This window comes from Anabrus simplex, chromosome 14 (assembly GCF_040414725.1).
Source record: "Anabrus simplex isolate iqAnaSimp1 chromosome 14, ASM4041472v1, whole genome shotgun sequence".
Taxonomy (NCBI): Eukaryota; Metazoa; Arthropoda; class Insecta; order Orthoptera; family Tettigoniidae; genus Anabrus; species Anabrus simplex.
In genome coordinates, this window is record NC_090278.1 from 72967201 (window position 1) to 72992943 (window position 25743).

The window sequence follows — 25743 nt, forward strand, 5'->3', positions numbered from 1 at the left end:
TGATGATCTGTTTGAGTGCTATTTCAGTAGTGTTCCTGAACAAACCTTTAAGGGCTCCACTTTGCTATTCTATTTCATTTTATTTGGTACTTTTGTGTTCGGTGCAAGATATTTAATTCTGTATATATAGTATTACTTGATTGATGATATGCATTTTTAATACAGAGTGCGTGTCTAAATATGGCACCGTTCGAATCCCACTATCGGCAGCCCTGAAGATGGTTTTCCGTGGTTTTCCATTTTCACACCAGGCAAATGCTGGGGCTGTACCTTAATTAAGGCCACGGCCGCTTCCTTCCAACTCCTAGCCCTATCCTATCACATCGTCGCCATAAGACCTATCTGTGTCGGTGCGACGTAAAGCCCCTAGCAAAAAAAAAATAAATATGGCACCTTCCCTTCATTACGGAAAACTACAAATGAAGTAGTACCAAATTTGTTGGAAGATGAAAGTGACTGACCTGATTTTTGAGGTTACTGAGAATGAACCGACAGATTCAAATCTAGAATGTTATCAGCTAATTTTTCACATCAAATATCGGAAAGTGAAAGTCATGGCAAACCTCTTTATAACATGGTCTAAGGTCATGCCTCCAAATGGTAATAACATTTTCCTGAATATTTTCAACAATATACCTTTCAGAGTGTTGAAACATTTGCTAGGGCATTACAGACATATTATTGACAATCTATACATTTCAATCAATCAATCAATCAATCAATCAATCAATCAATCAATCAATCAATCAATCAATTAATACTGATCTGCATTTAGGGCAGTAGCCCAGGTGGCAGATTCCCTATCTGTTGCTTTCCTAGCCTTTTCCTAAATGATTTCAAAGAAATTGGAAATTTATTGAACATCTCCCTTGGTAAGTTATTCCAATCCCTAACTCCCCTTCCTATAAATGAATATTTGCCCCAGTTTGTCCTCTTGAATTCCAACTTTATCTTCATATTGTGATCTTTCCTACTTTTATAAACGCCACTCAAACTTATTCGTCTACTAATGTCATTCCACGCCATCTCTCCGCTGACAGCTCGGAACATACCACTTATTGCAGTGACTAATCTCATGTTTTAATCCGTATTGAAATCTGTTGATATACAATAATAAAGTTTTATTATGAATCCACCTGTTCAATACATTATAATGTTGTTACATTTAAAATAACTTCATTAGTTAAAAAGTTATATATGGGACATGTTTCGCTCCCTTATAGAGCATCATCAGCCAAATCTGAATCTCAAATAATTGTTATTTACGTAAATAAAGACTTAAGAACTATTAGAACATTTTTGACAAACTTAAAACTTATTCTATTAGAAAATCATAAAATATAAAATCTTTGTATACATGGCTTAATTACATGTGCTTAATAGGAAGATAACATTAAAATTATGGAAGAGAGAGTACTAAAATATAAAATAAATAATATATATATCATGTCCAAAATCCTAGAAAGACGTGAAGATCAATCTTAGGAGCTAAATTTGAGGATTTTCTTAGCAATGAGATCTGGTAAAAAAGTAATTTATCCCTTGTGGATAAGAGTCTATAAAGATTTAAATTTATCGTCAATTTGATGACTGAACTTGTAACAGGATAAATGTTGGTCTTCAAGAAATTTAAATGCTTGTTGTCATGTGACCTCGGCGAATGCTGTTGAAAAGATATGTTCTTATAGATGTCAATGACCGTTCGTTGAACTAATGGATTTGATAAGGATGATTGAAAGGGACGTAAATCAACGTTTGTATTGAAAGCTGCTGCTTGGTTTATCTTGTTGAATGTCTGTAACAAGAAAAGGAATCTTGTAAGTAATCGGAATTTGTAAGAGTGTGCTTCTAGAAACTTCACTTACCCCTCCAATTGCTGTTTGTCGGTATGGTGTTGTCAGAGGTTATGTGGTGACTGTCTGTTCTATGTCTACTCCTTGTGTTGTAAGAGTGAGGTGGTGGGGGTTGAGGGGAGGGAGTAGGGGTAGGAGGAGAAATGTTTGTGGGTGTGGTTTTGGAAGGGGAATGTCTAGTAGGAGCGCAGGGAGGGGTCGAGTTATTTAATGTTGGATGATTATTAGTTGTTTTGGGAATGAAAACTTTGGCAAAATTACTTTTTTCTAGATTAAGCATCTTAAAGAGTTTCGGTAATTGTTCGTATAATGGATTTCTTATTTCAATTTCGTCATTTAAATTTTTTTTCCTTATTGAAATACTGGTCTAAGTGGATATAAATATTTTCTAATTCTGTCATTAGTTTACCTTTTTCTATCTTCTTTATAATTTTTAGGTCTTTCTCTATGGTTGTAAATTGGTGGCCTGACTCTCTCATGTGAGCACTCATCGCAGAATGTTTGTTGTGCTTTGTAGCATTAACGTGTTCTAAGTATCTTGTGAGAAAGTTACGGCCAGTTTGGCCAACATATGAACATTTACATTCTACACATGTTAATCTATAGATGCCAGAACTTAGATAAGGGTTCTTGTTGGAATTTATACTATTGTGGTTGAAAAAAATGTTTCTGTTTGTATTTTGTGTTTTGAATGCTACATTCACATCTCGTTTTTTGATAGGATTAGTTATTTGAAAAATGGCTGGATTGGTGAATGCAAATGTTGCGAATTTGGACTGCTTAGTTTTTTCGGGAGTAAGATTAGTTACTAACTTTTGTTTTACTTTATTGATGATCCGATTGACTATATTTTATATCCATTAATTGAGGCCAGATCTTTTATAAAATTGAGTTCCTTTTTTAAGTTACTCTCTGAAAGGGGGATTTTGAAAGCTCTATAAACTAAACTGTAAAAAGCCGCCTGTTTATGTGATTTTGGGTGAAGAGAATCATTTTTTATCGTTAGAGGAGCGTATGATGGTTTTCTAAATATTTGAAATTAAAAACTATCTCTTATTCGTGTTACATTAATATCCAGGAAGTTTATTGAGTTGTTAGTTTCATCTTCTTTCGTGAATTTTATATTTGGGTCAATATTATTTAAGAAACTCAGGATTTTTTCCACTATCATTTTTTTGGCTATCTATTATGACAATGACCTGATCCAAAGGCAAAGTCCATTTATTTTTGTGTTTATTTTGTTTTGCTCCAAATGATCCATATATATGTCTGCCAGTATGCCCGACGTGGGGTCTCCCATTGCTAGGCATGTTTGATGGTAAATCTTTTTATTAAATGTGAAGTAATTATTGTTTAATACAAATTTCAGTAGGTTTACGAATTCATCTATTTCACATCTACTTAATTTACTGTATGTAAGGAGATTGTGTTTGATGATATTGATGGTTTCTTTAACCGGTATATTTGGATACATGTTGGTTACGTCGAATGAAACCATTTTATGTTGTGGTTGTAAATTGAATTTTCCTAGTTTATTACAAAATTCTATTGAATTTTTGATTGTTGATTCGTTGTTAAATTTGTAATGTCTTTTGAGGATATAGTGTATAAATTTGGATGTTTTATACGTGGGGCTATTTCTACTGTTTATTATAGGACGTATGGGTACGTTGGGTTTATGTAATTTGGGCAATGCCCTAGCTGTTGGTAACTTTGGATTCATATTTATCATTTTTTGGTGTGAAGTAGCATTCAAAACACAAAATACAAACAGAAACATTTTTTTCAACCACAATAGTATAAATTCCAACAAGAACCCTTATCTAAGTTCTGGCATCTATAGATTAACATGTGTAGAATGTAAATGTTCATATGTTGGCCAAACTGGCCGTAACTTTCTCACAAGATACTTAGAACACGTTAATGCTACAAAGCACAACAAACATTCTGCGATGAGTGCTCACATGAGAGAGTCAGGCCACCAATTTACAACCATAGAGAAAGACCTAAAAATTATAAAGAAGATAGAAAAAGGTAAACTAATGACAGAATTAGAAAATATTTATATCCACTTAGACCAGTATTTCAATAAGGAAAAAAATTTAAATGACGAAACTGAAATAAGAAATCCATTACACGAACAATTACCGAAACTCTTGAAGACGCTTAATCTAGAAAAAAGTAATTTTGCCAAAGTTTTCATTCCCAAAACAACTAATAATCATCCAACATTAAATAACTCAACCCCTCCCTGCGCTCCTTCTAGACATTCCCCTTCCAAAACCACACCCACAAACATTTCTCCTCCTACCCCTACTCCCTCCCCTCAACCCCCACCACCTCACTCTTATAACAGAAGGAGTAGACATAGAACAGACAGTCACCACATAACCTCTGACAACACCAAACCGACAAACAGCAATTGGAGGGGTAAGTGAAGTTTCTAGAAGCACACTCTTACAAATTCCGATTACTTACAAGATTCCTTTTCTTGTTACAGACATTCAACAAGATAAACCAAGCAGCAGCTTTCAATACAAACGTTGATTTACGTCCCTTTCAATCATCCTTATCAAATCCATTAGTTCAACGAACGGTCATTGACATCTATAAGAACATATCTTTTCAACAGCATTCGCCGAGGTCACATGACAACAAGCATTTAAATTTCTGGAAGACCAACATTTATCCTGTTATAAGTTCAATCATCAAATTGACGATAAATTTGAATCTTTATAGACTCTTATCCACAAGGGATAAATAACTTTTTTACCAGATCTCATTGCTAAGAAAATCCTCAAATTTAGCTCCTAAGATTGATCTTCACGTCTTTCTAGGATTTTGGACATGATATATATATTATTTATTTTATATTTTAGTACTCTCTCTTCCATAATTTTAATGATATCTTCCTATTAAGCACATGTAATTAAGCCATGTATACAAAGATTTTATATTTTATGATTTTCTAATAGAATAAGTTTTAAGTTTGTCAAAAATGTTCTAATAGTTCTTAAGTCTTTATTTACGTAAATAACAATTATTTGAGATTCAGATTTGGCTGATGATGCTCTATAAGGGAGCGAAACATGTCCCATATATAACTTTTTAACTAATGAAGTTATTTTAAATGTAACAACATTATAATGTATTGAACAGGTGGATTCATAATAAAACTTTATTATTGTACATACCACTTAGTCGAGCAGTCCTTCTTCTTTCTCTCAATTCTTCCCAACCCAAACTTAGCAACATTCTTGTAACGCTACTCTTTTGTCGGAAATCACCCAGAACAAATCGAGCTGCTTTTCTTTGGATTTTTTCCAGTTCTTGAATCAGGTAATCCTGGTGAGGGTCCCATACACTGGAACCATACTCTAGTTGGGGTCTTACCAGAGACTTATATGCACTCTCCTTTACATCCTTACTACAACCCCTAAACACCCTCATAACCATGTGCAGAGATCTGTACCCTTTATTTACAATCCCATTTATGTGATTACGCCAATGAAGATCTTTCCTTATATTAACACCTAGATACTTACAATGATCCCCAAAAGGAACTTTCTCCCCATCAACGCAGTAATTAAAACTGAAGAGGACTTTTCCTATTTGTGACATGTTGCAGATTTGTGTACATATGATCGAAAGTTTTATTATTATTTTGAATTTAGGAATCACGATTTTTGAACAGACTGTATATATATTTTTCTAGTCAAAACATTTATGCAATTTCCTGTCACCATAATAATCCTCAGTGTATTAGTTTTATGTAGATATAAAGATTTATTTCGTATTTCGTGGATATTTAGTATTTTATTTAGACAAGTAAAAGCTGCCACCACAAAATTTTTAGGGTTAATCCGTGAACAAGAGAAAATTTCACGAATTGCTCGCATGGCTTTATTGGAGTAGTGTCCTTCAGGTGCAGACCAAGAACATGTATTTTCTTACTTCTCTAAATACATTCTATCTCTTTGCTTAACGTGGAAGTGAATCTCTTGGAGGCTCGTCTCAAACAACTTAATATTACGAAGACATTTTTACATTTACAATAAAACTTAAAATAATATTTCAGAGGACTTTTGTCTCCATGAATTAACAAATAATAGTACAGGTGACAGTAATTAGAGTAATATTGTTTGTAACAACAGATTTACATTGTTGTTTTCTGCTCTATACTCACGAATTCCTTCCAGCAAGCCTGGTAGGATGTTTAAGAACGATGTGCCTCCATTTATTACGGTCCTGGTACACTTCTTTTTTCTCTAGGGCATCCTATGTTTCTCCTCTCTTCTCTAGGTCTTCTCTTATATAATCTAACCACCTTTTTCTACGGTGTCCAATTGGTCCCCGCTCTGGAACGATCTTTTCAAAATACTTCCTTGGTGTTAGAGTCATTTGCATCTGCTTAACGTGTCCTAGCCACTTCAGCCTTTCTTCCATGGTCAGGCTGACCTGCAGGTCTCTTCATATCTGATCATTCCTAATTCTGTCCTTCCCTGTTTTCTGTACAGCTGATCTAAGGAACTTCATTTCAAAAGCTTGCAGTGAACTTACTTCTCTTTTGTGTACGATGCAACTCTCCAGAATGTACGTAACGTAACGATGGGCAGGAGATAAGTTAAACAGGGTCTGTTTAGCCCTTTGAGGAACGCTCTTGTCCCGCACTATGTTCCGTACTTGATGGAACAAGTTGGATCCTTTTTGCACTATACTGCTACAAGAAATTAAGAATGGAACTAGACAACTTCTACTTTTTTTTTAGTATCTTAAGCTGCATTCTAACACTATAACCTGATATTTTAAATGAATGAAAATAGTAAAAGGAGATCTACACGTCCAACAGTAAATACAGTCCCAAATAACCAATTCTTCAACAACACAAGTTCTATACAATTTTCTATCTTCATTCCAGTTCATTGTTTCCAATCCCACAAGAACTAGCAAATATGTGTCTGTAATTTTGTCTGCGCACTTCAAATATTTTACCACAACTCCGTATACAGAAATCAAAAGTAGGTTCAGTTAAATCTTTGCCTCTTACCTCAGAGGAAAACAAGTTAATAAAATTTCTCTGAATTTAAGCTCAGGGATAGACAGGTTGTTCCCTGGGCTATATACTTTGTGCTTAAGCATACAGTGGCGTTGCAATATCAAACAGGCCAAAACAGGAAATAAAAGTTGTCGAAATACATTTTTCTAATCTTTACGAACACAGGAGGAGCTAGGTTGCGGTAGAAGGTATCTAAAATTTCTGATTGTACGGAAAATTATGTGTCTGCGGACGGTCGCCGCGTATTTCCTGTGAAACCCGAACCCACGTGAAAATTCATAACCTTTCTTGGGACTGGAACTTTAATATTGTCCCAGATTTGGCCGTTCCTCTCATCTTAGGTACTGACTTCAGGTTAGCTACTGGATTGTTGATTGACTTCATCAGTCAGTCCTTCGCTTTCCGTTTTAGGTCGAGCGAAAGTTTTCCCTTTGAGTGTCCCTTCAGAAACAAGCCCCTGTGTTCCTTATCTGAAGACAAATCTTACATCGACCTAAGTGATCTGTCTGAAAATCAAACTTTCATGCTAAATAGTCTCCTGGAAGAATTCCCTGATGTACTGTCTGCAAAGCTAGGATGTGTTAAGGAGTTTTCATATCGTATCATACTGAAAGATGACACGCCTGTTAGACTCCCTCCTTTACCTTGTTCTCCTCCTAAACTAGTCGCCATGAGGAAGTGCGTCAATTATTTGTTGGATAAGGGTGTCATACGCCCGTCGAAATCGCCTTACAGCAGTCCTGCCTTTCTAATCCCCAAGAAAGACGGTCAAGCGTGTCTAGTCATTGATTACAGGGTGCTGAACCATAAGGTAATCTTCGACAGTTTCCCTCTTCCTACGATAGAGTCCGCCTTGCAGTCCTTCGGGAAAGCCAAGTTTTATTGTCTTCGACTTCAATTCAGCTTATTTTCAGATTCCCTTGGATCCTAGTTGTCGCGAATTTACTGCTTTTGCAACTCCTTTCGGCCTGTATCAATTTAATAAGGTGCCTATGGGTATCTCCATTGGTGGTCAAGCTCTAAGCCGCATACTCGACACGGTCTTCAGTGACTTAAAGTTCTCCTGTCTGCTTTCGTACCTCGATGATGATGTGATCTTTTCCAACAATTTTGAAGAACACATTGCCCATCTCCGTGAATTTCTCTCAAGGCTAAAGAGGCATGGTTTTACGGTACACCCGGAGAAAGTATCCTTATGTACCAGAAGAATCAAGTTCTTGGGACACATCATCTCCGATTCTGGCATCTCTGTAAATTCCGACAGGGTGAAATGTATCCACGTGTTTCCTAGACCTAAGAATGTCCGTGGAATCCATAGATTTCTTGATATGGTTGCGTTCTATTGTAGGTTCATCCCAAACTTCTCTGACATTTCTGCCCCTTTGAACCTGTTGAAAAGAAAGAATACTGGTTCCTGTTGGGGTGATGCACAAGAACAAGCTTTGAGCAACCTCAAGGATGCCCTCTGTCAGCCTCCGGTCCTGCACAGTCCCGATTTCGACAATGACTTCGTCTTTCAGTGCGATGCTAGTGATATTGCAGTCCCTGCCGTCTTGAACCAGAGGTTAGAGAATGATAGTCTGGATCCTATTGCATACTTCAGCAAGATGCTACATGGTTCAGAATTAAGCTATTCTATTTATGAGAAAGAACGCTTGGCTGTCGTTCTCGGTGTTGAAAAGTTTCACTCCTACCTAGAACACTGTCATTTCTGGATTCACACCGATAATCAGGCCTTATCTTGGATGAGCGCAAACGTAAAAAAGGAAGGGAGAACGGCCCACTGGATACTTCGCTAGTCATCTTATAAATTTACTGTTGTGCATGTGAGAGGCAAGGACGTCGTGGCTGACTGTCTGTCGCGCATGTTTGATGGCGTGGAAAATCCCAATGATAACGTTGAATGTAGTTCTGGTTCTAATCTTTCGGTCAACGTTCTTCAAAATTACCCCTGGAGCTTTACAAATATAGGTGAATTCCAAAGGCAAGACGATGAGTGTGTTAAGACAATGGACGGGATTTCCAAGAACGACCACAGCTACGAGTATTTCGAAATTAAGAAGGGTCTCTTTTGCCATAAGTGTCCTCGAAAGTGTTTATTCCCCGTGCTTTGAGAACTATGATTCTGAATTATTACCATGACTCATATTTGGGAGTGCACCTTGGACAGCTAAAAACATTCCATAAAATCGCTCGAAATCACTATTGGTCGAGCCTAAAGAAAGATGTCTGTGAGTATGTCAGAACCTGTGACATTTGTCAAAAGTGCAAGCCCGCTCAAAATAGTCAGGTCGTATTTCATTCTGCCGATGTGGCTAATGCTCCTGGAGAGAAACTATTTATTGATTTCTTCGGACCTCCAGTAAGATCCCGGAACGGACATATCGGCATACTATCGGTCATTGATGGTTTTTCTAAGTTTGTTTGGCTGTTCCCTGTCCGGAAAATTAACTCTGCCATCACCACTAAATTGTTACCCAATCAAATTTTTGCCATTTCTGCACCTCCCAAGACATTAGTGTCAGACAATTCCTCTGTCTTCACCTGTTCTAGTTTTCAGAATATGTGTTTTCCGTGGGGTATTAAGCATATCCGTCTTAGCCCTCACCACCCTCAACCGTCTCTAATCGAAGATTCCATCGTAACCTCAAAACATGTTTATCTGCCTTTCACCATAATAATCAGTCCCGTTCGGACTCCTGTTTGTCTTTTTTCAGCCTAGGTTTCAATACCGCTGTACATGAATCCAGCCAATTCACGCCAGCCGAACTGTTTCTGGGCAGAATCCCAAACGATCCGCTTATGTTGCAGTGGAATATCGAATATCTCTCCCCTCCTTCCCGTCGCCTGAGTGTGGAAGAAAAATGGAAAATAGCTTCCGATCATCTGATAAAAACGAAGAACAAGGTGGCTCTGAGATATAACAAGGGGAGGAAACCAGTCCCATTTAGTGTTGGAGACCTAGTTTTAATCAAGAAATTTCCTGTCAGTTAATCCTCGGACCATGTCAGCGGGAAAATATGTCAGAAATGGTCTGAGCCAAAAAGGATCGTTAAATTCCTGGGACCTGTGACGGTCGAACTGGAGGACGTCGCTACGCATGACTTCTCCAAAGCCCATGTATCCTTGTCGAGAATGATTGCTGGTACAAACAGGTGGGAACAATGGCACGAGGGTACTCGGAATGAGGAGATAAAGGCTCATTTAGGAATGAACTCGATGGATGAAGGTGTACACATAAACTGGCTTCGGTGGTGGGGTCATGTGAGGCGAATGGAGGAGGATAGGTTACCTAGGAGAATAATGGACTGTTATGGAGGGTAAGAGATGTAGAGGTAGACCAAGGTGACAATGGTTAGACTCAGTTCTAACAATTTAAAGATAAGAGGTATAGACTAAATGAGGCCACAGCACTAGTTGCAAATACAGGACTGTGGCTACGTTTAGTAAATTCACAGAGGCTTGCAGACTGAACGCTGAAAGGCAAAACAGCCTATAATGATGTATGTATATTGTGTATGTTTAATGCGGCTGATGATGACCCCGAGTAGGGTTGTAACTAGTCCAATGTAATGTAAATAACATTGTAAATACAACTTAGTATTGAATAGGTGGAAGACTCTCCTGTGTATAATTTATATGTTACCGTTGCTCGCATCGGATCGGGCCATCGTAGGTGTGTAAGCAGAAAAGAAATTGTGAATGCTGTTTGTGCAAGGATTCGATGTAATCCTTTGTGTAACAAAAAAATTTGTCTCATGGAATGAGTATCTCCACGAAATATGTCAAGTATTTTGAAGAATGATTTAAGTGTCCGTTGATATAAAAGATACATGAAGCATTTACCAACTGAAAAACAGGAGGAGATACGCCAGGATCGATCCCAGCATCGCTGCTGCTGACTGGCCCAGAGGAAGTCCGGACCTCAATCCATTGGATTATTCTCTGCGAGAGAAGCTTCAGGCAATATCATGTCCAAAACGGAACCGCAATATTGAGGTGTTAAAAAAATCTATCACGTCAGCTGTCAAAGAATTCCACCGGAGACGATTCGTGAAGCTACCAATGAGTCGCCTCAATGTCTTCGCTGCTGTGTTGCTGCACATGGTGATCATTCCGAATAAGAGTATATTCATTCTGCAGCATTTTGTGCGTTTTTTTCCTTCAGAATATACTGTACAGTTTCTTTGGTATTTTTAAGCAAGAACAGGTACTCAAACAATTACTTTCATTGAATTGCTTTTTACCGCTGTGAACCAGCAACTAATACACGATTATGAAAGTACATGCATCAAAAAGTACCCAATCTCAATCAGTCATCGTCATCATCAATGTCCCACTCCAGTCGCCGGGGTGTGCGCACAGTAATCCACCTGCAGTGTGTTCTCTTCTTTGTACTGAGAATCTGAGAATAACAATAGCTATTAAAAAAAGAGATGAAATTGTAACTGTTTTAAAACTTTTGTTCATAGCTGTATCCCCTTCGCATTACTCTCTGCACTTTGTGGGACCACTGAATTGGATGATATAATGGATACGCTCGTAAAGAATGCACTCTAATAATTTCATAGTGAGGGTCAGAAATCAAACAGGGAGATAATAAGCATGCTCCATAGGACTTTCCTTCTTTTGTAGATGAGCACCATAATGCTCTGTTTCTAGTTGCATAGCATTTGTCCTTTCTGACTATTTGTTTTTAAAATTGTGCCTACCAATCTGTTGCATGTCACATTCAAGATTATCACAACTCTGCTGCAATATAATGTGGACTATACTCTTCCTGGCTTCATCTGGTTGAACAATTTCAACGTCTACCAAATTTAACATAGACCCTGGCAGTGAACCGGATCTTTTTCCTGAATGTTAATACATTTCTACCCAACAGAAACACAGTACACACCTAATTTTTGTATCATATGACTAGGAATAGTTTGTTTAGGTATAGTAGCCCTGAAAACAATGGGCTATACACAGTCCAACCTTGCACTCCTTGCACCACCATCTCCCTTCTTTTCACAGTACAGGTGAATCATCAGTCTGTCTCTCTTCGTCTAGACAAACAAATAAGCCCAAACTTGTAGAGGTGACGTATTCCTAACGTTTGTATCCGGAGTGAAATACTGGAGGTAAGAACTTGCATTTGAGGTGCAACAAATAAAAAATTTCCATGAAAAACTACGCAATCTCAATCACTACGCATAATAATCCACCTGCAGTGTGTTCTGTTCACTGTACTGAGAATAACAATAGCTATTAAAATAGAGATGAAATTCGCATGCAGAGTCTTCATCACTATCATCTATTTTTGAACCCGCTTCACCAATAAAATATCCAAGATACCACTATCATTGAGCAGGCATGAGGACATGTTTGTACAGTAACACAGCTGACAGCGCGACATGGTGCGCTCAGCACCCGGCGAATCAAGTGCTTCGGTATAGGGTACAGCACGGAGAAAATACCCTTTTTTATTGTTTCAGTTTGCACTTCCCGATAACTGCTGCATTCTAGTGTATACTTGATAAACTACTACCCCCAAGCAAGGGACAGGAACCGTATGGAATATGTACAGATGCCTATAAACACGTGCGAGTCATGCCCGTATACGATACGGGTGCTGTTCAAAACCAGGAAAACAGTGTACCTGTATGGGCATAATGTTGGAAGTGTTAAAGCAACCTTGACTACAATGACATCAACAGGTGGGATGAGTCCCTTTGATGTCGGTGTCGATTGGGATTGTATGGGGTGAGAATTCTTCTGTAGAGATCTTCACAAAAAAAAAAAAAAAAAAAAAAAAAATTGCCAGAGTTGTCATACAATTATCAGACCAGAAATCTTTTTGTCTGTAATGCCATACAAGGGTTAGATATCCTGTTTTGTGGTATCTGGATATGGCAGTTGGTAGACGTCTGGTCGCCCTTGTGAGTCCGAAGTTTTGCCTAGAACTGCATACCAAGCGGTCCTTGTTGCGGTCACAATCTTCTTCGCTGCTCAGCAGGATTTTCTAACCATTCCAACGGGAATGTGATTTGTACTCCAGAAAGGTGTTTCTTCCTGTGAATCACATGGTTGACATAGTCACTTCAAAGAAGAAATACATCTTTTTCGATCTTGTACTCGTTAGCTGTTTCAAGAACAGAACATGTTACAGCTTTCTTCACATTTATCCACCTTTCTCTAACAGTTCTGATCAAAAGCAGAGTAATCTGTTCAACAGCATCTGCTTCCTTCTCATTAACTCATTGGACCCGAGCCAGGGAACCATTCCGTGCTTCGTCTCGGTGGACCAAACGTCGGACCACGGAAATGTTCCATTGTCTCACTGTACTACGTAATTCAACTTTTCCTCAAGAGATGGCAGACTGAGCTGCATTTGTGATTTCTATAGGGGCTCCTTCTTTGCAATGTTGAGACACCCAGGACTTGTTCAGTTGGTTTTTTAATTTTTTTTTGCTAGTTGCTTTACGTCGCACCGACACAGATAGGTCTTATGTATGGCGACGATGGGACAGGGAAGGGCTAGGAGTGGGAAGAAAGCGGCCGTGGCCTTAATTAAGGTACAGCCCCAGCATTTGCCTGGTGTGAAAATGGGAAACCACGGAAAACCATTTTCAGGGCTGCCGACAGTGGGGTTCGAACCTACTATCTCCCGAATACTGGATACTGGCCGCACTTAAGCGACTGCAGCTATCGAGCTCGGTTCAGTTGGTTTTTGAAGGATGTGTAGGTGGTAAGAATGGTAGGGGTAGACCAAGGTATGAATATGACAAGCAGATTAGAGCAGATGTAGGATGCAATAGTTACGTAGAAATGAAAAGGTTAGTACAGGATAGGGTGGCATGGAGGGCTGCATCAAACCAGTCTACAGACTGATGACTCAACAGTAGGCTTCAAGTTAAAAGGAAAATTGTCCAGCTCATAAATGTAAATTCAATGAATCATGTGTGTAAGGAATGTGCCGATATTTTTATTGACAAGTGCCTTAATGTGATGATACAATGCTTTTAAATGAGAAAAAGACAAATCTAGCCGTGAAAGTTCAGGCAGGACTACTCAAGCTAAAAAAGTAATGCATAAGTGAAAGATCAAGCCCTTTCACAGCAGTCCTTTTCACATCTTGATTATGTGTCTAATTTCAGTCTTTAAATAATAACCTGTTAAATAATTCTTCATTCATTTATCCAGAATTGCTTTAGCAACTTCAAAGTTAATCTCAATAACAGTTTCTTTCTGGATGTAATTTATTTATCCATTTTCGTATATGCATTTCCATTTATATTTGAATTTAGCACGAATTTTCAGGTCACGTCACTAGGAGCGCCATTTGCAAATTGTCTCCCATTTTAACAAGGCTAAATCCGTGTCGCGTATTGTCTCTACCGCATTTGTTTTTATTCACATCACCCTTTACTTGCAATCTTTCCTTCACTGTCTCGGAAAAGAACCCTTTAACTACCTGAAACATGCATTTTTCCAAGTAGTTGCTACCACATCATAAAATCAACTAGGTCAATTTCCATTTCAACATTTGTGATATGATCAACAGCAAACCCAACCTATAGCCACATATAAGCCAGATACTTTTTAAAGATGGGCAAACATACAAAGGTCGATCAAATATAAACGGGTTTTTTTGTTTCTGAACATCAACAGTCGGTAGGAGTGACCCCGAGTTTCTGCTATGCTTAGGCGCGACTGTTAGGAGTGGGGAGAGCTTGCTGTTAGATATCGCCAGTTGTTTCTTCAGTAACACTCATGATGTCGGAGCAACAGGTGCACCCCGCCATTGCGCAACGCATAATTATAAAATTTCTTGCTCGTGAAGGAGCTACAGCAGCGTAAATTTGCCAGAAATTGACTGCACAGTTCGGTGATCAAAACATTGTCAAGGACGCGTGTGTGTAAGGAGTGGCAGGACCAGTGAAAGCCAAGACTCTACTGTCAGCTGGCAAGGTCCTTGCAACCATTTTTTTCAATCAGCGAGGCATTTTGCTGATTGATTTTTATCATGAGCGACACACAATCAATGCTGCTTACTACTGCGAGCTGTTGAACATGGTGAGGGTTGCATATCGCCGCATAGGACGATACCAAGAGGTTTGACGCTGCACGGCCCCAAACTGCAGCTCTGTCTCCAAGCTACAGGAAATGCACTGGACTACACTTCATCATCATCATCATCCTCCTTACAACCCAGACTTATCACGAGGCTGTGATTTCCATTTCTTCAGACCGCTTAAAAAAGCTCTAGGACGGCAACGATATGAAGATATCGAGAGTGTGGAAGATATTGTGCACAACTGGCTGGTGACAGGACCCTGTTCTTTTTACAATGAGGGCATCAAATAGCTGCCCATACGCTGAAACAAATGCATTTCCAAAGCAGGAAACTATGTGGAAAAATAAATTGTAATTGCCTTGTGTTTTTTACTACATGAATTTAAATATTTTTTTTCTTTTTTTTTTTGCTATTTGCTTTACGTCGCACTGACACAGATAGGTCTTATAGCGACGATGGGACAGGGAAGGGCTAGGAGTGGAAAGGAAGCGGCCGTGGCCTTAAGGTACAGTCCCAGCATTTGCCTGGTGTGAAAATGGGAAACCACGGAAAACCATCTTCAGAACTGCCGACAGCGGGGTTCGAACCTACTATCTCCCGAATACTGGATACTGGCCGCACTTAAGCGACTGCAGCTATCGAGCCTCTCTCTGAATTTAAATAATAAATTAAATCCTGTTTATATTTGATCCCCCATCCTACAATCATGTTTGATACACAACTTCATCTTGCAGTCCAGCTAAACCATAAATTCAGAGAGATACTTATTTCAAATTCAGCAATTCATGAAAATGGCAAAACAATATATGCTTGAAACACAATTAAGTTACATACGTAACAATCCAGCTGCATCATAAAATCAGAGATTGCTAATATACTCTCCTTTTCAAAATCTATAGTCCATAACAGTGGCAAAAGCAAAATATGTTTTGTACACAATTATGGTACATCCTTAAATTCAACAGAATAATAATAATAATAATAATAATAATAATAATAATAATAATAATAATAATAATAATAATAATGTCTTTTACATTCCACTAACTACTTTTACAGTTCCTGAATCTTGTCTCATAGCCTAGTTCTTTTACCACTGGAGAGACACGGATTGAATCTGCCAACTTGAGCTCAGAAAATTGGTGTTTTACCGCCTGAGCTTCTCACCCTAGCACAATACATACAATGAAGTTTACCAATACTCTGCATTTCAAAATCAATACGCTAAGTTAGTTGATTAAAACGGTAACACAAAATGTTTGGTACCATACAAAATTACATCCTAAACATTCGAGTAACATCATAAAAGCAGTGATGTTTATTAATACTCTCCATTTCAAAACCAGCAAACTTAGTCCATAAAAATGGCAAAATGAAATGTTTTGTTTATCCCTGACATCCCACAAGTCAAGAGACAGCTAGAAAAAACCAACGAGAAATCAAGAGTAGGCCTAGGCTACCTGAATACCAAAGGATGCTGTATTTAGATGCTGAACCTACTGCAAGGAGCTAGTGACAACAGAGTCATCCAATGCAAGTCACTATGCAGCAAGAAATAATGATTACTCTACACACTGTCTTTACATTCACAATATAATGTCCCATCTCATTTTTCTTATTTCTTTCCACTAGCTAGTCAACTATCCAAAAATTATAATCTAACAATTCACATTCACTGGATAGCAATGTTCTCCCAAATCTATATATATATATATATGCTATTGTGATTACGACTGCCAACAATATTACGAGAATTACTCACTTGAAAGAGGAGACTGTAGTGATAAACATTTCCAAACACTACCATTTCCACTTAATGCAAACTGATAAAAGTATTTAGTTTCTAATTAGAGTTTAACAATATCAGCACCCATTCTCACGTAGATCCAGAAATCTGAAAAACAGCTAGCCAACAAGTGATTCGTCAGAAAATGCAGAAGTGTCATACCTTTTACTAATACAATAACATTTCTATCCATAAGCGTTAACAGTTCACCGACATTAAATCATCAGTCAAATACCTAAAATCGAATATATGATACGGCAATTCTCACGATATCTCCTTGATACAACATAACCTTTTGAACGTTGAGGTTATGATTCACTAAATTAACTGGTCAATATGAACCAAACAAATAACATAAATGTCATGTCATCTATATCATGCACTTCAGTATCTATATAAATGTATAAAAACAATTGTTCAGAATGGTACAAACCTGTGGTCGTATAATTTGTGGAGAAGAGACATGACCATTGGTATGGCTCAACATTCCGTTCCCCTCACCTCCTAACCACTTCATTTATATCGAGATCTGAAAGAAAAATAACTTTACGTACACACTGCTAACTTTTCAAATCACAGCACACCGGTATGTTGTAACGGTTATTAATCTGATTTCTTGAAACATATATATCCGATATGACTTGACACTTCAAGACACAATGGAAAACAATGGCAGCACGCTCTTGACAGTAAACACAAATACCAAAAACGAGTGCAATAATATGCATATTTACTGGTTAATTACAAATAAAACTTAATTATACGAGGACGTATTTACCTTATCTTGCTTACACAGACGCAAATCTCATGAACTACTATGATTTCAGTTTATGTCTTAAAACCGATTCTGCGCCAAAGCTGCAAAGGAAGAACAACTTCACAAAGGGATGAATATTATTTTAGCGATGATGTAAAATTCGGAAGTAAAAGCTATCACTATCACAACGATGTAATATTTTTCAGTGATCACATGAAATAGTAAACACACGAAACATCTTTCTCTATATACAAGGATGGAGAGCGATAATACCTTAAAGATTTTAAGCTAGCACATGCGACATTTTTCTCTCGCAACGCATGCTGGGTAATGTTATTGGAGTCTTGAAGCGGGAATTTCAACTACACAAAATGGTGTAAATTTGTATTGTCGGTCGGCCAGATTGCAGCTTTTAACTATTAGAGTTATAAATAACGAAACAGAAGTTTGGGATAATTATCCCTTTAAGTAGTAAGTATTAATATACAGTTGAAATTATTCAGTAGTGGGTATATTCCCAGTGAAGGTTGCAATATTTTCCCTAGACAAGAATTATTATTACAATTTCTACAATCTTATACCAAAATAACCACTATATATGTCATAATGCTGTCACACCACGTATCAAATAGCAGAATATTTATCATGCCTTGAATACTTTGCAGTCTACTGACACTTTTAGATCTATTTTTTCTTTTCGTTGTTTATTTCTACATTTTTTCCTTTATAAATATCAAAATCTCGCTTGGAAACATCCTCCATTCAAAAAAGTGTTCCATCATAAATTCTTAATTGGTTTTGTTCCTTTCATTCTTTAACACATATTGGTGTCAGAATTAATAAATAAAATTATTACTATTTGGAAGAAAGGTCTAGCTGAGATTAACTTACATAAGAGAGCGTTGTCCTTCAAAGACTTCATGATTTATATCTTAATTTTAATCGGTAACCTATGCTGGAACATTCTAATAAGGAAGCCTCTGATAGTCAAATTTCCTGGAATCTGAGACTGTACTGTATTATGGAACATGCTAAGAACATCACTACCTACTGAATGAAAATCAGTTCCAGCTGTATAGTTAGGTTTCTGCTGTGGTTCATGGTGGTAGAATACGTCCATAGTATCCCTTGCCTGTCATAAGAGTTTAATAAAAGGGGACCTCAGTGGCTCTCTATATAGGAAAATGAATTGGCGACCATGGGGTCACAACTGAGTCTGACATTGCTTCCACTTACTTTGATAGGCTCGTCATTTTCATCTTTCTCACCTGAACTCCCTTGGCCATTGGCAATTGTTTTTATCTCTTATGACATTGATGATAAGAGGTTCACAAAACCTAGCAAGTCTTTCATTTTCAAACCCATCGCAGCCCTTTCCTATCTTCTCCCATTACCTTCATTCTGCAAAGTGGTTTTTCTGCTTCTATGTCCTGTTTATATATTTCATTTATCTGTCACGTGGCTTTTAGTGCTGGGGGTAGCTGAGGACATGTTTGGCGGTCTTTCTATTTGATGCCAAGGGCAATCTGATTGTCTGTATTTGGGATGATGATAATGAGATTGAGAAAGGGTGAAATCAGTGTCGTCACATAGCCTACTCCTGCTGAATAACACCAAGTGGTCTGCTCAAGGTTTTATGCCTCCATACAACAGATGAATCACCATCAACAACGTCATATGCCCTCACTCCACTGAATATTGCGGCGGGGTTTGGAACCGAATTCAGGTTTTTGGCACGCAATGCAGTGATTTTAAATTTTATGACACCACCTCTCCTATCCAATTGGCCAACATTCTGATGGTGAAATTTTTTCCACCACCGCGACTCAAACTATCAAACAATGGTGTAATGCCTTAACGATCGTTGCCAACAGGTGGGAATTGTTTATCCCTGTGATTAGTGTTAAAGGATGGTTACCTAGAATAACTTCCTCATAAAATAGTAATCAACACCACTACCTTTTTAGGTAAGCATTTCAGGAGGTGGGAGCTCAGTGAAATAAAATGAATCAGCCTCAAAATTATTGCAGATAGCACCATGTTAAATACATTTATTAACAGCATTATCATGTTACATGCCAAAGACAGAAAACTGGAAATGTAGACAAAGGAGAAACACGATAGGTCTGAACAATGATATAATGATGATCGAACATCATCCATTTCCCTTGTACACCTCCCGCTGGGTTGAGATGTTTATTGCACCTTTCGTGTGTCCAAACACCACTGTTCCTCCTTAACTATGTTCCAATGCAAGCTTCTTTGAATTATATTACTCTTAATTGTTTTCAACCCCCTTAGTCTGGGTCTCCCTCTTGCCCCCCTCTCACTATCTGGGTTTCCATTATCGAATTTGGTATCCTTCTTTCTTCCATCCTCTTAATATCTCCAAACCATCTAAGTTTATCCCTCTCCATTCTGTCATAAAGCTTTTCCACTTCAATTTCCTTCCTGAGGTCCTCATTTCTTAATTCTGTCCTTTCTTGTCTTCCCTATCATACTTCTTAAAAATTTCATTTCACTGGCCTGGATTTTATTCTCCTGTCTTTTTGTCAGTGTCCAGGTCTCCACAATAGTAGTATATCTTATACGTCACCTCTTTACACTTCATTGGTACTTCTTTTCTCCACATCCTCTGATAGAATTCATTCCCCTGTTGAAAAATTTTACTGATCTCCATGTCCAGCCCTGCATCCTATATCAGTTTGCTTCCCAAGTACTTGAAGTCGATAGCTGTAGTCGCTTAAGTGCGGCCAGTATCCAGTACGGGAGATAGTGGGTTCGAGCCCCACTGTCGGCAGCCCTGAAGATGGTTTTCCATGGTTTCCCATTTTCACACCAGGCAAATGCCGGGCCTGTAGCTTAATTAAGGCCAGGGCCGCTTCCTTCCAATTCCTGGGCCTTTCCTATCCCATCGTCGCCGTAAGACATATCTCTGTCAGTGCGACATAAAGCAAACAGCATGTAAGCAAGTACTTGAAGCTCTCCACAATTTTAAGGTTTTGTCTTGTTTTTTAATAATTCCCTTCCCTTTCTCCTCTAGTCAAAACAAGTGTCTTCTTCATTTCCACACTGATTTTCTTTCCATAATTTTCCAATCATCTCACTCAAAACGTCATATTGCCCTTACACTTCCTTTCTCTTTGCTCCTCACACCAGAATACCATCTGACAGCATTACCTTCAGTTAGCTGTCCCCATATTTTACCTTTGTCTCCTTCACAAATTCATCCATATGCATTATGAATAACAGTGATGACAGCACACTTCCTTGCTGTAGTCCAGTTTCATTCCAAAACCGCTCTGTCCTTCCCATATGCATCTGGATACTGCTGCAACAATTTATGTACATTACTTGCCAGTGGCGGCAATTAAGGTGGTTGGCGACGTGCGAGAGGGGAGTCAGTCGCCTCTCCTCCACTTTGTGTAGAAAGAAAGTTTTTATTCCATTTTAGCCACCAAAAAACCTGGAATTATTTTATAACTAGCTGATGTACCCATGCTTCGCTACGGAATTCTATATTGTATACCAAATTCTAGGTTAGGTAGTATACACCTTGTGAGCAAGATTGTATTATATTGTATAGCTCTTAACGTTACCCTAAAAACGCGACGGGGAAGTCACCAAACGTCTTTTCTCATTTAAAGATAGGATTAGGGAATATTCATTGTAATGGTAGGCCCGCTTGCCTACCATCAGTCACAATCAGGTTGGAAAGTTTTCATTATAATGGCAGACACTTACTCTCCACCTTTTTTTACATCCTCAGAAAGACTGCCATAGTGGTTTTCGTAACTGAATTAAACATAGGTCATTACAAAGACGTCGGTAGAAATGGTGCGATTTAAAGCAATATGAAATACTCGATCAAATGAAACACCACGCATTTTCTCACTTTTATCGAACAGTACTACGCTGCCGATCTAACAGTCCAAAGTTCCAGAGCTGGAAAGACCAAGCCGCAGACAGCCGTGATCCGTGAAAACTCTTCACCTTTTTTCGGCGGGGGGTTGGGGGTCGAATAGTGGAGAGTCTCAGTGCAAATCTATGTCCTTTCACTAATCTGTTTCCTAGGAGTACCCGTTGAGTCGGAAAAATCTCATTTCACTACACTGGCAGCGGAAAGATCTGACTTGGAGGCAAATTTTTCCTCCAAGCCAGAAGAGAAAACTCCTGATCGCTGCTAAAGTGGAATAAAATGAATGTAGAATTTAATAAAAGTGAAGAGGAAGACGCTTTTCTTAAGAAACGGCTCTTTTCAGGGTTGAATTTTGAATTATTTAGTGAATTGTAGTGCTATAATTTGGAATAGGCCTAAATTGTAATTCTAGACCAGGTCATACTACTATTCCTAAGTGAGCCTCTGCCAAATGTGCACGCTGCTCATTCAAAACACCGCGTCAGAGTAGGGATCGAATAGCTGGAATACTATGATGAACCAGTGTGTTATGTACCGGCAGTATCAGACAGTGTATGATGCAGAGGATTGGCATGCTAAAGAAAAATGTTTCCTAACCTCCCAGCTATTTCCCGCCAATATTCATTCAGGCTGTTATACTCGGTACGCAACAGTAATCCCATCAATCGGAGTTGATTTGTTTTTTTTGCTAGGGGCTTTACGTCGCACCAACACAGATAGGTCTTATGGCGACGATGGGATAGGAAAAGCCTAGGAGTTGGAAGGAAGCGGCCGTGGCCTTAATTAAGGTACAGCCCCAGCATTTGTCTGGTGTGAAAATGGGAAACCACGGTAAACCATCTTCAGGGTTGCCGATAGTGGGATTCGAACCTACTATCTCCCGGATGCAAGCTCACAGCCGTGCGCCTCTACGCGCATGGCCAACTTGCCCGGTCAATCGGAGTTGAGTGGCAGCATAACAAACAAAGAACATCACAACAAACAATACCGTAGTCAATGTAATGTTATTGTTGATCAATGTTATGCGCTTTCGATATTCTAGGCCTTCACATTTAGTTTTCTTCCGACTCTGATATACTACTCTTATCATAGTCGGTACGGTAAAACTGAATAAAACATAAATGATCGGAAATTGTATTCTCTACAACTTTTGTTATGTAGTACTTTTCTATAGGACCAATAACAGAGGTAGGGTATTTAAAAATTAAATTTTAGTTGCTGCCCCTAAACTACAATTTAATCCAGGGTCAGTAAAGTTGTTTATAGCTTAGGCTATAGTTTCTTCTTTCTCAACTCTATATACCGATTTTCATTAAATTCTGTTCACCCATTTTCTCGTGGCTCGGCGTTGATGCGGACTTGGCAGCAAAAATCAAGATTCATGAATATCTCGGTCATCGTAACCGGTACGGTAAAAATGTATAAGACATAAATGATCGGAAATTTAATTCTATGTAACTTTAGTTATGTAGTATTTATCGATAGGACCACTAATAATATAAATATTTGAGAATTGAATTTCAGGCCTTCCCCTAAACTACCATTTCACTTAGCGTGAATAAAATAATTTATAGCCTAGATTGTAGTGGCTCATCCCCCGACTTTACATACCGATTTTCATGAAGTTCTCTTCAGCCGTTTTCTCGTGATGCGTGTACATACATACAGACAGACAGGCAGGCAGACAGAAATTACGGAAAAGTAAAAAATGCATTTCCTTGTTACTATGGACATGACATACAGAAATACCATTATTTTCAAATTCTGAGCAATGTACAGACAAAACTCTTATTTTATATATATAGATAAGCAATTTATACAAACCCCGTTGTCTATCACCTAATTCTTTCCTTTATATCTTTACATATTTCAAAAAAGGAAAACTTAGGCAAAATATGCACAAAATGTCATTCAACACAGCTAACCGATTTTTCAGCGCCACAGCAAGTAGTGGAGACTTGTGCAGCAGAGTGCATAAATGCGATTAGCATCTCATGGCACAAAAGCTGAATTGTGCACGTGTATTTGTTCTGTTGGTGAAGGTTTCACTCTATACTATTAAATCAAAATCTCAAAACACTACTGTTACTGCAGTTACAGACACCAAAATAAAAGTAAGTATGGAGATTACTGGATAGATAAGGTTAAAAGTATTATTGAAAGGTTGGGTTTAGGAAACTACTGGGAGGAGTGAGAAAGGAGGAAAGAAGTGTGTTACAGGAATACTATAAAAAGGGTGAAAGATATTCAAGTACAGGAGGTGGTAGCTGACTTTAGGGAAGAGGGTGATCCAAACCATGTTTAATGGAATAAATAGAGTAGTTAATTTAAGGATAGGAAATATGAATAGGACTGAGAGAAGAGTACTAATTTGGTAGGTAATAGGTATATATAAGAAGAAGGGATAGACAAGAAAGAAAGACACTATGATGTAGCAAGAAATGAAGGCCATCGGGCTGCAAGTATTCTGAAAAGGACTCTAGATAAGCTGACCCATACAAATGTGATAGTGACAAATGTACCCCATAGACATGATTTAATTTACTGGTCAATTGTGAATAAACCTGTCAAGGACACAAATAAGAAATTCAGGCAAATATGTAGTCATTTCAAAAATGTTACACTGTTAGACATTAGTAAATTAAACCAAACTTCTCATACAAGGCATGGCATGCACTTGTATAGACTTGGGAAGCAATATGTAAGCAAGTTAATAAGTAACATCATTACAAGTAAAGATCAGGAAATGACTGTCCTAGAACTACTTAGTCCGGGAAACGTGTGTTAGATTCTGGACCCAATAACATTTCAATCCAGAATTAAATACCGGTAATGACTTGGAGGGTGGGATTAGCCAGTTCAAAATATTTCATCAGAACATTCAATGTCTTAAAAATAAAATTTTAGAATTACAATAATTTTAAATTCAATACAAGATGTTATGTTTATCTGTTTGGATAAACACTGGTGTAATAATGATTAACTTGTACTCATTAATATTGAAGATTATTATCTGGCAAGTAATTACAGTCGGGTTAATAAAGAGCGTGGGGGCAGTTTGTATTTTTGCTAAGTCAGGAAGTGAATGTAAAGAAAGGAAGGATCTTGAAGTGCATAATTCTGAATTAGAATTTGAACTAACTTCAGTGGAATTTAAGCTTCTCTATGGTAAAAGGGTAATTCTGTTAACCGTGTACCGTTCCTCGGTGCTGATGTGGAGATTTTGTTAGGAAAATTAGATCAAGTCCTTCATAACATTTTTGGTAGGAATAGCAGCGCAGAAGTAATACTTATCACAGTCTAATAATTGGCCCATTGAATGCGTAGTTTGTTCTATGCTAATTTGTAGACAATGTATTCTTGAATCTTATGCGTCTGTTTGGTACATGTACGTTAATTTTTACAAGGAGTTGTGGACAATTCACCAAGGAATGAAGCAATTTAAAAATGAAGAGTGTATCCAATAATTCACGGCGTTGTGACAGGCTATGCAGATTTAAGGACTGTTGTAAGGATGTATAATCAACATTATCATATGAGAATCCTGCTCTAAATGAATATAAATTTATGTTGTACTGAATCTAATCTATGGATAGAGGTCCGATGAGAAGGGTTCCAAACAGGTGTACAGTATTCTAGTATAGGGCGTACCATAGACACATACAGCAATCGTAGGTAGCTAAGTTTGAAAATTCTCTGGAATATCTAGTAATGCAACTCAATCTTTGAAATGCTTTCTTACAAATATTTTCAATATGTTCATTAAACGATAGGTTATAACTGAATGAAACACCAAGGTCATTAACTTGTGAAACAGGAGTTAGTATGTTGTTATTACTAAATTTGTACTGAAATGATATTTTCTTCTTGTTTTTTTAAAAAACAATATTATTTTACATTTCTCATGATTAAGTTTCAACCCATTTTGAATACAGTACTTTTCCAGATGATGTAAATCTTGAAGTTTTAAACAATCAAGTGGACAATTAATTTGCATAAATTTTTTTGCATCATCAGCAAACAAAAGCAATTCAGAATTCTTAAGTATATTTTTAATGTCATTTATGTAGAGAGTAAAAAGTAAGGGTGCAAGGTGAGACCCTTGAGGAACTCCACTGGTAACAATAATAGGCGCAGAAAAATGATTCCTTATTTTAACAATCTGCAGGCGATTTTTAAGGTACGATTCAAACCACGAGAGGAGAGGCTCATTAATTCCATAGCCTGTTAGTTTTTGCAGCAAGGTATCGTGGTCGACAGTGTCAAAAGCTTTTGAGAAGTCTGTATAAATGCAGTCCACTTGGGAGTGG

At 37.9% G+C, this 25743-nt stretch overlaps 1 protein-coding gene across 2 annotated transcripts in view; it reads right to left on the minus strand.

Moving 5' to 3' along the window:
- pum (pumilio) overlaps positions 1-17815 on the minus strand; it is a 978781-nt gene extending 960966 nt beyond the window's left edge. For both annotated transcript variants that reach the window (XM_067158497.2, XM_067158496.2), the window contains exons 1-2: positions 17536-17815; positions 17191-17286 (exon numbers count right to left, since the gene is read on the minus strand). In XM_067158497.2, the coding sequence (XP_067014598.1) occupies positions 17191-17274 (84 nt within the window). In that variant the 5' untranslated portion in view covers positions 17275-17286; positions 17536-17815. The remainder of the gene's footprint in view (positions 1-17190; positions 17287-17535) is intronic.
- Between the last annotated feature and the right edge of the window lie 7928 nt (positions 17816-25743).